General features: G+C 46.2%; 1 protein-coding gene across 2 annotated transcripts in view; it reads left to right on the top strand.

Moving 5' to 3' along the window:
• Nucleotides 1–13,383, top strand: part of AXIN1 (axin 1) — a 233,584-nt gene extending 220,201 nt beyond the window's left edge. Inside the window, exons 9-11 of one of the 2 annotated variants that reach the window (XM_090023710.1) lie at nt 1,464–1,571; nt 7,465–7,632; nt 10,482–13,383. In XM_090023710.1, the coding sequence (XP_089879836.1) occupies nt 1,464–1,571; nt 7,465–7,632; nt 10,482–10,608 (403 nt within the window). In that variant the 3' untranslated portion in view covers nt 10,609–13,383. The remainder of the gene's footprint in view (nt 1–1,463; nt 1,572–7,464; nt 7,633–10,481) is intronic. The other variant, XM_090023712.1, reaches the window with a different exon arrangement.
• The last annotated feature ends 147 nt before the right edge of the window (nt 13,384–13,530 follow it).

Consider the following 13,530-nt stretch of genomic DNA (forward strand, 5'->3'; position numbering starts at 1 on the left):
TACACTGTGACCCACTGTTTCCCTCAGGTAGTTTGTTTCATTTACATTCCCCGTTAGATGTTAAAAATCCTTTGGTAGGTGATAGTTTCTACCAGCACTTAAGATTAAAAGTGTTTTCAAGTAATAAACATATAGTTTATTAAAGCACCTAGCTCTCCAGCAGGTATTTTGGTATGCAGTTAGTCTGTAATGAATGAAGCCATGATGAGGGCAGAGAACCAGACTTTGGGTTAGTTGATTAGCTGCATCTTGCACCAGTACTAATGTTTACTCTGCTCTTTTACAAGGCCTTACAAAATGGCTTAGGTACCAAATCCAAGTTAGAACAACAAGCTGATAGTAAGTATCCATTGTGGGAGGGTTCTTTTGGAGTTGTTCACACTTTATCTTTTTAAACAATCCAGCAGAACATTTAATGTTGGCACAATTGGACAAATATTTGGCATGTGAGTTTTTTCCTCGGAATGGCAGAGAGCTAGTGAACAAGGCAGCAATGGAACAGTCCCCAACTGTATTGGAAGGTGCACTTGAATAGCCATTTTCAGTCCAACCTCAGCTTGTTAGAAATAAAGTACTCAGCAGTTTCAAAGGGAAAGTGCATTATGTGCACATCAGTTGCACCTGATAGATTTGCTTCCTCCAGTTTGATAACATTTTGATCTTGTTTTACTATCACTGGAATCACTTGCAAACTAGGCAGATGCAATGTGATCACTGCTCTACAGAGGGTTTGAAGGAAATATCTTGTTGTTTCAAGGTCTTGTGGGGCACATGCAGGAGCCAAGTACCCTGGGCTGCTTCTTTATCAGGATTACTTCCACAGAGCTGAGTGCTCTCTGCAAGGCATTTTGTTCAAACCTTTCCTTTCTAGTCAGCTGTCAACCTTTTATGTGAGTGCTTAATCACACCACCAAGTTGTTTTAATAACATCTGTGTGTAAGGCTTATTTGCAACTGAAACTGTTACCATCCAAGCTGAGAGATCTGTGTAACTGTACCAAACTGTATTATAGAGGTGAGATAGGAAAAGCATCCATCTGACCAATACGGCAGTTCTGTGTAGCATTATCAGTCTCCCATCAGGAAACCATTTTTATTCAAAACCAGGTCAAGCAGCCAAACTGGCAAAGGAGTAGATTCCTCTGGAGTATATGCATCTATGGGAAGGGTGATAATACACTAACAGAGGGACTGTCTACTTCAAAAACTTGTTCAATGCATGTCTATGACTTAGGGGCATTTGATTGATTTAAAATACACATAGGTGTATCTTGTTGCGAAGAGCTGATTTTTGAACTCCTGTCCTTCCTGCTACCAGGGAGGTGAAAATAATGGGACATGTTTTTTCCTACTCAACCCAGTGACTGAGATGCTGCAACCACCTTATTAAAATCTGTATTGTGCTGCAGCCTGACAATAGAGATGGTTAGCCAACCCTGTCTAATTTCTGAGATTGTTCTTTAGGTATGTTCAAGAGGTTATCCAGCGTGGTCGCACTTCTGTCAGACCAGCTTGTATTCCAATGCTGAATGTGGTACCAGCTGTCTCCAACATGGATCTCTCCAAGTCTGAGTATGTGCCACTACTCTTCATGTGTTCTCCGTAAACTGTAGTCTGTCTGTAGATTCCACTACTAGCAGCACATGCTGCTTTGACTTACGACAAAATTTGGTGATCCCCGAAGACTTAGCTAGGGCTCCCACCTATAAGCAGCTGTAGCTCCCAGCCATTAGCAGCCTATGTCTGCATTTGGGAAGGAAGTGAATATTTTCATGTCAGTGCTTAACATCTGAGCTCATTTCCATTACATTAGCATTTCTCCTTCTTTTTCTGCAGAGAGGGATTGTATGATTTGACCAACCCTCAGAGTAAGATGGGTATCAAAGAGATTTAGTCCTTCAGGAGGGTACACTATAAATATTCAGTTCTGCTGGTTCACCTGGAGGGGAGGATGAATATGCTTTAGCAAAGAATTTGATTAACTCAAAAAGAGCTTCAGAAGCACCCGTTCCCCTCCTGTGCTTTCTCCATCCTTTACAGAATCACAGCCATTCTTTTCTCACTCCTAGAAAGAGGTGATGTAAAAAGGCTGAGGTATTCCTAATCTTACCATATTTATGTAACAGCCATGTACCTGGCAGAGGAAGATTCCAAGCCCCAGGCACCTTGGAGTACCAGAAAATACAATAGCCACTGCCAGTAAGGAATCCCCTTAATCTTATTGCTGGGGTGGAGCAGTGAATTGTCAGGTGTGGGCAACACTCCTGGCATTTGCCTGGGTTTCTTAGGTTTCAGGTTCTTAGAACAGACCAAATCTTTTTCCATCTCACAGAAGATGAACAGGGGATTATTTACTTAACAGCATTATGGACATGAACAAAGTGGATTGAGTGGATGCTGTGTGTAACATGCATATTTCTGTACCACAAAACCACAGTCTGGGTTTCTTGGCACATAAGTAGTCATCTTTTAGTCATCACTCTTTCTAGAGGGGTTGAAAGAACCTTGGGGAATTTGAGGTTTTCCAAACCTCTCATTAACTTTTGGCTCACAAGGTTAGCAAAGCTTGCCCAAATTTAATTTAAATGCATGTCTTTTTTCCCAAGGATAATTCAACTTTTAAAATATTTTTCTAGCTAAAGGGCAGCCTGTGCTCTGTGGCAGGGATAGGACAAACCCTGAGAGCTTTAGTAGCTCTGGGAAGACCTTTTGAGCTTGAAGAATCTGCCTCTTTTTTCACAGCTTCTTGAGCTGCCTATATACAACTTCCCTTGCCAGGTACATGATTGTTTCATAAACACAGTAAGATTAGGAACATCTCAGCATTCTAATACCACCTCTTCCTAGGAGCGAGGAAAGGACTGCCATGATTGCTGCTGAGTTGTACATAGTTGTTGAGTTGAACTTTAGATGGTTTTGAAAGTGGCAGAAGGATTTTCCCCAGCTCTGGAGTTCATATTTACATGGGCATGGCATTAAAAAGTCACTCTGTGTGAGAGCCAGTATTTAAAGGTTAGTGTCTTGGTTTTTCCGATGTAGCACGATTGTGATTAGCTCGTGCGCTTGACAAGTTCCATTGTTATAGCAGCTTTCCAGTCATATAAATACAAAACCATCTTTTATTCCAGTATACTGTTTATAGTTTTTAAAGCTGCCAAACGTATTTTTATATGCATTTTTTAGAAAAATCTGTCTTTGCAAAGATCACACATGCCAACTGGTGAATTTCTGTAGACTTTCTGAATGTCTGTGACGTGCTTGTGGAGACATGGATGAAAGGCACTAGAGATGTGCAAAGTAGCATTGTTCTTCATACTACTACAGGCAACCCCCACATAGCGCTCTTAACTGGTTCCAGAAAAACCGAGCGCTAAGCAAAACCCATTTGCCCATAGGAATGAATGTAAATATAGGTAATTGGTTACCGCAGCTTCTTGCTGCCACTTCTTGCCACCGCCGCTTCTCCCCATTAGCCCGTGGGCGCTCCAGTCCCACGTGCCAGCCTGGGCCTGCATTCCTTCTGCTCCACCCTGGGCCCCCACCGGCTGATGCCCCTCCTCCCCACTCACCACTTCTCACCACCACTGCCTCAGCCTGCCAGCCCCACATGCCATCCTGGGCACCAGCACTCCTACTGCCCCACTCTGGGCATGGGCCCCTGCTGACCCTGGCCCTGGCCTGGGACCGCACTCCTGCTGCCCCACCCTGGGTGCAGGCCTTTGCTGGCCCCACACTCCTCGCCGGGGCTGCTGCTTCAGCTGGTGAACTCAGGCAGTGGAGCTTCCCACAGGAGCGGGGTGGAAGTTTGCAGCCAGCCGGGAGCAGGAGGGTTTGCAGCGTCCCTGCTACATGCCTGGCTAGCTGTAAACCCCACCTTGCTCCCAGCAGGCTGCAAAACCGCACTCCCTCACCACACTTGCTGCTGTCGCCTTCCTGCCAAAACTTGCTGATTCCACTGAGCACTATAGCAAAACTCTGAACACTCAGTGAAACTAGGTATCAATTTTAAATTAGTGCTATTCGCTATAGCAAAATAGCGCTAATTGAAACCGCGTTAAGCGGGGGCTGCCGGTACATGTATCCACCTTCAGAACAGGGCTACAAGGAAAGTGACAACACTGCTGTAACACCATAGCACTATGTAATTCAACACTTGGAAGCACAGGCTGTAAATACAGAATGCACAGACTTTTGAATTTAAAGAAATAATAGGCTGTAAAATGTATGCTGCCACACCTAGAGAATGCCTGCCAGCTTCTGCTCTGAAGTCTGCCACATAAAATGGTTGGTGAGCTGTTAGCAGTTATTATGATTAGGCTCAGTCATCCAGCACCTCAGTGCCATACTCTGTGGCAGGGGGGTCAAACTCATCCAGCCCTGAAGCTATGGATTGTAAAATAATTGAAATCACTGTACTAAAAATTGACCAAAATTCAATCAAATTTTATTAAAAACTATTTTCCTCAATTTTATCCCTTTCTTGCAGGGTACATCTTATATACGGGTGTATCTTAATTACCGGAAAATACAATAGCCAATGTCAGTAAGGAATGCCCCAGTGTTAAGGTGACCTGAATTTCTTGGGTTTGCTTCTGCAAATGCCCTTAAAACCACTGAAAATTCACACTGGCAAAGAGGAAACAAATGCTGATCTTGAAAATTCCATCTACGTTCTACAATTTCCTGTATAAGAACAAAAGAGAGAATCCTGTTTCCATGAGTGTTCAATAAATACTAATGAAATGCTGTACTGAACTGGCTCAGCAAGGCTGGCACTGGCTTCGGTTTACATTGCAGACTTGACTGCAGTGCTCCTCACACTGACTTTGCATCCCAGAGGAGCTCAGTTCTGGACCCTGTTCAGAAATGGTTGCTGTGGCTCATATGCAGAGGAAATTTCCTTTCCTTCAGTGTCCTCCACTAAAGGAATGACTGCAGGTTTCAGGCTAAGGTTACTCTTGCCTAGCTGATGCTGAATATCCTGCTCTTGATGATGCTTACAGTAGCAGTACCTGGTTTGTAGGAAGATTTAGTGGTGTGCAGTATGCTTTTTTTCATGCACAGATTATTTGTCTGGTGCAGCTGAAGCTTTCTGCTGTAACTCTGGTGCTCATGTAGGCAGACTGATCTCCTGCTCAAAAAGAGACAAAGAGATTGCTTCCAAGACCCACCTCCTCCAAGTCCCTGGACTTATGGGAATCTCTGATCCCTCTCCTCATGCTGTGTGATGATACAGAAAGGACCCTTTCCTCCCCAGAATGCCTTGCAGAGGGAGTATTTTTAAATACGCTGTGGCTAAGACCCACATCTCCCCTACCTTGTGGTCGAACTCTCCTGTTTAGTAATGCCATTAGCCGCCCTTCTGTGTTCTGCATAGCAGGGGTACAATCTGTGCTGGCACCCCTGTATGCTATCTGCAGTGGGTTCAGTTCACAAGTTTGTCCTTACAAAAGTGGGAGAGCCTGCCTTTGTAAATAATACACCCTGAGGGCATTTGACTTGTGTCTGGCTCCTACAGTCCAGGTATCCAAGAGTGCTTTACAAACACTGAGAACATTAGACCTTATAACTCCCCGCACCAGGCAAACCAGCGCCTCAGGCAAACTATGCCTGCAGGCTGACAGGCATACAGGTCCTTTGACTTAATGAAAGGTATACTGCACAATGAATCATTGGCAAAGCCCGGAGTCAACCCCCCAACTCCTGTCTCACAGCCCTGGTGTCACCATGAGTCCGTATTTCCTGTTACCTCTGTTAGGTGGCTGCATTTTCTTGGAAATGGCCATAAACCAACCACATTGGACACTGGATATGTGCAATTCAACCAAACTTTGCAGCAGGGCAATTTTTGTTCTCATAAGTGATCATAGATTTCATAGACATTAGGGCTGGAAGGGACCTCGGGAGATCATCGAGTCCAGCCCCTAGCCAATGGCAAAGATGATTCTGGTATCACCATTCCCACTCAGACTTAGGCTGCATGACTGAGGGTTGGGGACTGCCCACATTACAGGAATAAGCCCTGCCCTGGGTTCTAAATCCTCCCTGAAAGTGTCCAGACTTGCCAAAGGCATTATATTCTACTGAATATAATGTATTAGGGAGTAATCCTCCCTAATAAACTGCATGTCCAGTTGTCAGTCAGGAGGCCATTGAAGGACTGGAACAGTATGTCCTCAGGAAAACATCCTGTCTGGTAGCTGAATCCTGCAAACCCTATGAAACAGTTAGCATGCCCCAGTGTGAAACCCGGTTGCCGAGAGAGCCAGGGCAGTCACTTATTACCCCCACTTCGGATGCATTGCTCTGTGCAGCAGTAAGTGGTTTGTCTCTCCCTGATCTGTATCTACTGGGAAAGCTCAATTAATAGAGGTTCATAACTTGTGTCCACACTCAGATTGTCTGTTGTCCTGACAGAGCTAGAGCTGACTCAGCACAAGGCAGAATGTGGCCTCCTGGCTGGAGTCTGCCTACTCCCTTGGCACAATAGGGCAGCTTCAAGCTCTGTATATATAAGGGCACATTGTGGAACAAGGTGTTCACAGCGCTCTCAGAGAGGCAGCCTAGGGGCTGGCTTAACCAATCTGTGAGAGCTGTGAACACCTTATTCCATGATATGTCCTGACATGCATAACTGAGGGGGATGAGAGGAAGGACTGGGACAGCCATCCCAGGTGCTGCCTTTGTGGAGGGTACAAAAACAACTGCTACAATTGGCACAGCAAAGGCAGTGCAGCCCTCCGCATCAGCAGCTGCCCCAGGCGCAGACCTGGTGTGCTACACCTCTGAAGCCAGCTACCAAAGAAATGCAAAACCTACTTTCAGGGGCCAGCACCATTAAAAGCTTTATTTTTTTCTTCTTCCAAGCAGCCAAGCTCAGGTTAGCCAGTGCAGACTTCTCCCCTGTCCACTCCTGGATAGAGGCCTCTTTCCCCTTAGGCTTTTCCAACTCTGTACAGCCGCTGTCCCTCACCCACAAGCTGTGAATCTGAGGATTTCTCTCCAGGACATCCTTGTTTGTGTGGGCCTTGGATCTTTTGAGACAGGCCTATGCAAAACCAGAGGCAGTAGCTAATATGTAAATTTTCCTTCATCTGATGCTGGAAATGAGATTATGCCAAAGGAGGTCTCTTTCCACTGTGGGCACTTGTCGGGGAAGGGGCTTCCCTGTTGCCTTTCTGAGACCTTTGTGGCAGCTTTGTAGAATATAGCATGTAATACCAGACAGCATCCATTTCATTCACCAGGAAGTCTAAAATAGTTCAAGCCACCAGTCTCTGTGCACACTGGATCCCCATAGCTTGCAGTGAGCACTGATACAGGCTTACCATTAACCCCAGCATATGTACAGCAGTGGAAACCAACTTCCTTGGGTCCTCCCCGTGTGCCTTGGTCTGAGGGAGGCAATCCCTGACTGGCTTATTGGTCAATATTCAGTGAAAATGGTTTTGTTTCCAAATGACAGGTTGAAGCCCCAGAAAAGACCAGGCAGTGGTGCTTCCCATCCATGTGAGAACATTGTGGTTGCTTATTACTTCTGTGGAGAACCAATCCCCTATCGCACCCTTGTCAAGGGACGGGTGGTAACTCTGGGACAATTCAAGGAGCTGCTCACCAAGAAAGGGAACTACAGGTAAGGCCAAGGAGGAACTGACAGTAAGTATGAAAACCAGCTATTCAGTACCCCCTGTTTCTGGAGCAGTGCTTTCCAAGGAACACATCACTGGCAAGAATGTTGCCTTTTGACTTCCTCCCAGCTATCCACCAAGAAGGGTGTTCTGGCTTCCCTCTGTGGTTATAGCCCTAACACTTTATGAACAGTCCCTAAACGGTGTGATGCTGAGGAGTGGGTGGTCCTTCACTACCCTGCTTGTGAGGGTCCAGAGCACAGTTCAAAAAGCCAGTGATTGCCATGGGGGTATGTGTTTCCTGAATAAGCCATGTTACTCTCTGTGTGCTACCATGATATGTTGCCCAGAGCATCAGCTGTCAATTGAATCTTAAGGAGTTGAATCTATGAGTTCAGGGAGGCCATTTCCTTCTTAAAGAAGGAACTGCACCCCCCACTGCTAACAGCAGGAGGGGATTGTTTCACAGGGACATGCTGCCAATATTTTAAGAAGGACCAGCACCAAAATATTTCCAAGCCAGTAGAGTCCCTTGGTCCAATAGGGCATGGGGTACAGAGGGGAGGGGCAAAGAGCCGCGATTTTGTTGCAAACAAAGCTTTTCTCAAATTGTAAGAGGGCAGCAGCACTGGTCAGTGACCCATCTGACTGTGGAGGCATCAAAACCACAATCTAATTTTTTAATGAGAATGGGGTGGAAGACAGTGTTGAAGGCCTTCCTAAAGTCCAGAAGACTATGTCCACTGCAACACCTGCATCCAAGGATTTTGTGACCTGGTCATAGAAGGCCACCAGGTTGGTCTGACAGGACCTGCCTCTAATGAACCCATGTTGGTTGCCCCTAAGCATACATTCCCCTGCTTGCCCCTCGCAGATGTGCACTTGGATAATTTTTTCAAAGAGCTTCCCCAGGACTGAGGTAAGACTAACAGGCCTATAATTTCCTGGGTCCTCCTTCCTCCCTTTTTTGAGAACGGGGACCACATTGACCCTTTTCCAGTCCCCTGGCACCTTGCCGGAGCACCACAAGCGCTCGTAAAGCTGTGTCGGGGTCCCGCAATGACCTCTGCTAATTCCCTCAGCACTCTGGGATGGAGATTGTCAGGACCTGCTGATCTGAATACGTCTAGACCCACCAGAAATTCCCTGACTAGGTCCTCTCTGACCCTGGGCCTGGCTGTGCCTCCCCTGGGACCATCGGGAATCCTGGTTTGGGGGGATGACCTGGTCCCTGCTCAGAAAAATGGAGGCAAAGAAATTGTTAAAGAGGTTAGCTTTGTCACCTGGTGAGACCACCAGATTTCCTAGCATGTCCTGCAAAGGCCCCACGTTACCTGGAACCTTCTTTTTACCCCTTATGTATTTAAAAAAGGACTTCTTGTTGTCCTTGATCCAGGTTGCTAGTCCCAGTTCCATCTCCGCCTTAGCCTTCCTAACAGCCCCCTACAGTCCCAAGCAACGGAGGTATAGTCCTCCCTGGTGATGGCCGCTCCCTTCCATTGAGTGTACACCTCCTTTTTAGCTTTGAGACATTCCTGGATGCTTTTGGTTAGCCATGGGGGCTTTTAAGCATTCTTGTCCCCTTTGATCCGTGTTGGGATTGCCACCCTTTGGGCTTGGAGGATCATCTCCTTCAGAAACAACCACTCTTTTTGGACTCCTAACTCCCCTCCCCTCCAGGACCTCAGTGCCTCCCTGACTAGTCTCCTTAACTCAGTGAAATCTGCCCTTCTGAAGTCCAGGGCTGCTGTCTTGCTGCAGGCCTTTGCCACCTTGCGCTGGATGGTGAATTCCGGCAGGGAATGGTCGCTGTTGCCCATGTGATCAAGCACCTGCAGTCCCCTCACCAGGTCATCGCTTGTGGCCAGGACCAGGTCTAACAAGGCATTTCCCCTGGTAGGACTGTGCACGTCCTGGGTTAGATGGAGGTCCTGTAACATGGCTAGGAACCTACATGAGCGGTCAGACCTGGCTGACTGCTCTTCCCAGCAGATATCAGGTCACCCATGATGCCCACATCCATTGACTTAACTGCCTCCGTGAGCTGACCTGAGAATTCCCAGTCTCGCTCCTCTCCCTGGTTGGATGGTCTGTAGTAGACCCCCACCGTTAAGTCCCTTTCCCCCCGACCCCCTTGTATTCTGACCCAGAGCACTTCAGTCTGCCTTTCCTCTGACCCAGTGCTGCCTGTTGAGGATGTGAATTGTTCTTTGACATAAAGCACCACACCCCTGCCTTTCCTCCCTGTCAAGTCTCCCAGCCTCTGGTATGAACCACATGAGCAGCTTCATAGGAGCACAAGAGCTGTACACAGTTTATGTGGAGACCAGTTGCAATCTCAGACCTATGGCCCCTTGAGGCTCCAGATCCTTTCTACCCAAGAGAACATCCCCAAGCAGTGGAACTCGGGATGGGTTATTGGACCAGTTGGCCTGCTTCATCAGTAGCCTCTGATTCTAGTAGTGCTCTGAATATACTTTGTCTCAAGGCCACACCTAGGCCACTTCTGAATGGAGTAGCACTGGGATTGATAAATTCTGATTTTGTCCCTATTCCTGGCCTTGGGCATTGCCATGTCATTGCTGCCAGGCATTTCCATTCTCTCCCACTACAGTGAAAAGTTGTTTGTAAGCATTGAAGATGGGAGCTGGACCTTTGAGCCAGTTGATATGTTATAGATTTTGATTATTGTTGATCGTGGTGTTCCTGTGGAGCATTAATTACCAAGGATCTGGGTTTGGTTTTAATGTGTGGTTTCTGAAGGTTATCTAGCTGTGGGGGATGGTGCTGCTGCAGGCTTGTGTCATGGTCAATTCCAGCCAGGCAGTGATCTGGATTCTCCCTGCTTTTGTAGGTATTACTTTAAAAAAGTGAGTGATGAGTTTGACTGTGGAGTGGTCTTCGAGGAGGTGCGGGAGGATGATGCCATATTACCCATCTTTGAGGAGAAGATCATTGGGAAAGTTGAGAAGATTGATTAAGCTCCAAGGCTCCAGTGATGCAAGGGGAAAAAGAAAGAAAGAGGGAGACTTTGGGAATGAAGAAGATGGTCCAGAGCAGATGCTTGGGATGCTGCTCCACTGGTGCAGGGCTACCACCAGGGTCAAGGGAGGCACCTCAACTCCTCACAAGGACTTACACAAGCTACATTTTGCCAGTGAGAGTTCTTGCACCACACATACCTTCCAGGAGGAATCCTGGTGTGGGCTGCTTCTCCCTACCGAATATTAAGTGTAATCTAGCATTGTACAGTTACATTAGAAAATGTAATATGACCTTGTTTACTAAAGCTGCATATTTTTTATATGTTGTAATAAAAGGAAAATATTTCCAATGTCACAGTGCTCTTATGTAAATGTAAGACATACAGGTACTTCAGAGCTCACCCAAAGTGTACAGCCATCTGTCAAACACAGTGTGAATCTTTGCCTTCCCACTACCATTCCCCAATATCCTGAATGTGGGTGACTTTTAGCTGATGCTACCGTGTGTTAGGGGAGTAGAGAATGCCCTTTGGAAAATTCACTCAAGCTGCTGTTTCAGGTGCTGATGTGAAGACCCGACTCCAGCTGGCTTATACAGGGTTTTAAAATCTGGCTGGGAGAAGGATTTTTTTGTCATAGTAGCAAATATAGTTTTCGTCATTTAACCATGCTTGTGTTTTAAGCTACCAGACCTACAAGAGTGGGGTTTTTTTTCTGTCTTTGGCCATAACTTTGAGCAGGTAGCCCCAAGAGGAGAGGATTCAGGTTGAGGAGCTCTTACCACAGTGATCTCATAAAATCATCTACTGCAGTTGTTCGTTACTGAAAGCCAGTATTGACAAGCTGTTTCACGCTGGGAGTTCCACTTTTGTTCAGTGACTAGAGCCTTTTTGGTCCCATGAGCCTGTCTGAAAGTCCAGCTGCCATGGGAATATCATGGAAATGGTAATGTGAGATTCCAGATGGGAGCAACAGGCATAGTACTGGAGGCATTCTTTGTGAAGTGCCACTTCACACTCACATTTCTTTGCACATTAGAGCCAATAATCCAGAGATTCTCCATGCAACCTGCTCCCAGCTGGAAGCCATTTCTGAGTGTGTACTTCACCGTAGGACTCTCAGATGTAATTAGCAGTAAATGAGAGTCCTTGATATAAGCTTGTTGCTTAAAACTCAAAATTTAGCATCTTACTGGCCATGTGTACATGAGACACTGACTGCACAGTAGCCCATGACTACTACAGAGTAGCATTGTGTGGCAGGAAGCATGATGTGCTGCTACTGCACAACAGTCTCAGGCTACTGTGCAGTCAGCATCACAGAAAAGCCATTCAGCAGCGCTACTATTCAGTAACTCTGGTTACTGCACAGTCATTTAGTACTTGTTAGTCTGTTAGTTACTGCACAGTTAGTTTGCAAATGGTGAAAATTTGTCATGCCCAGGGGTGGAGTGTTGAACCTCAAAATGCTGAAACCTGATTTAATCCCATGAGTCTCTACAAGAAAATACCAAGAAAGAGCACCTGAAAATATAACATTTAGAACAAAAATCTCCTCTCCATTCCACACTGAGAGTCCCCATAGTTGCATGGAAAGGAGAGAGATCTCAGTATGTGGCTGCTGCAGGATGATTGCTCCTGACTCCTCTGAGAGTGGGCATTCAGCAGATACTGCAGCAAAGGCACTAATCCCTCTTCCAGCCTTTGGGAGTATTTCTCTGTGTGCCTGATTTACCTTGGTGCATCCATGTAGGACTGTTTAGCACCACTAGAAACTGTTCAGGAATCTCATGAAAGGGCATTTCCCCAAACATAGAAATGACTGCAGAGTTGCCTGGGTTCTTAGGGTTCCAGGTCCCCTCTGTTTACGAAGTTGCAAGAATGCGGAGCGCTCATAACCTGAAGTGATTTATGGTTTAAATATGCTCCATACCAAATATGTGACAGCCCTGTCAAGAGGAGAGTTTAGTATGCAGTCCTGAGCCTAGTGTCTCAAACTGCACCTGCCTTCTTCCTACAGTTTTCCATAGACCTTCCCTTAATGATGTACTGAGCTGAACTCCATTAATCACCCACACTGAATATTTGCCCTGTGCCAATTAAGTTACCCAAACCAGACCCCCTTCTTTAGATAGCAGCCCAGGCCCTGGCTGCAAAGCAGTGGGCTTCTCTGTGCCACTTTATTTGCACGACAAGCTGGGACATGAGGGCTTTCACATCAGCACTGAACTTGTCCACAGCTGATCTTCTGTTATGTGTTCCCAATACTCTTGTTTTTGCTGCTGCTGCCCCTGCTGGCTGCAGTGTTGCTCGAGTGCCAGCTGCCTGCCTGTCACCATGAGGACAGTAGGTGGTGATCTGGTGGGCAGACCTGTGTGCAGGCAGGTTTGTCTCTCAGTATATTGTAAATGTCACAGAGTGCCTTTGAACATAATTTTGTAACTTGCCTCTCACTATGTGAAGTCCATCAAATTAGAATTTGTTTTCATCCAGGGAACTGCATTGCAAACATTTCTTCCTCTTTTTAAGTTCTGGTCATATTCTGTGTCTGGTGAGATTGTTAATGTACATGACAGTCACAGGTTTTGGGGTTTTTCCCTCCCATTTTCCCTTTTTTTCTAAAGGGTTCCACTGTAAATATGTACATTTTTTAAGCGCAGCATCAGCTGTCAGTGGCATGCCCACCGACGGTATCTCCTGAGCATCCTTGTGTGCTGACTTGTACAATTATCTTTTAAAAGGTACTTGGATAATAATGAAATAAAATGCCAACATGCAAATGGCTGTTGTGGTCCTTCCTTCTCTGCAGACCTCAAATGTCTGGGCCATGGCTGGATCTGCACCAAGTGTCACCACAGAAAATTAAAAACTAGGAGGAGTTGGAAGACTAGAAGAAATAAGAAATTTCACACGTGCACAA

This window comes from Crocodylus siamensis, chromosome 12 (assembly GCF_052110815.1).
Source record: "Crocodylus siamensis isolate JL-2025a chromosome 12, ASM5211081v1, whole genome shotgun sequence".
Lineage (NCBI taxonomy): Eukaryota > Metazoa > Chordata > Crocodylia > Crocodylidae > Crocodylus > Crocodylus siamensis.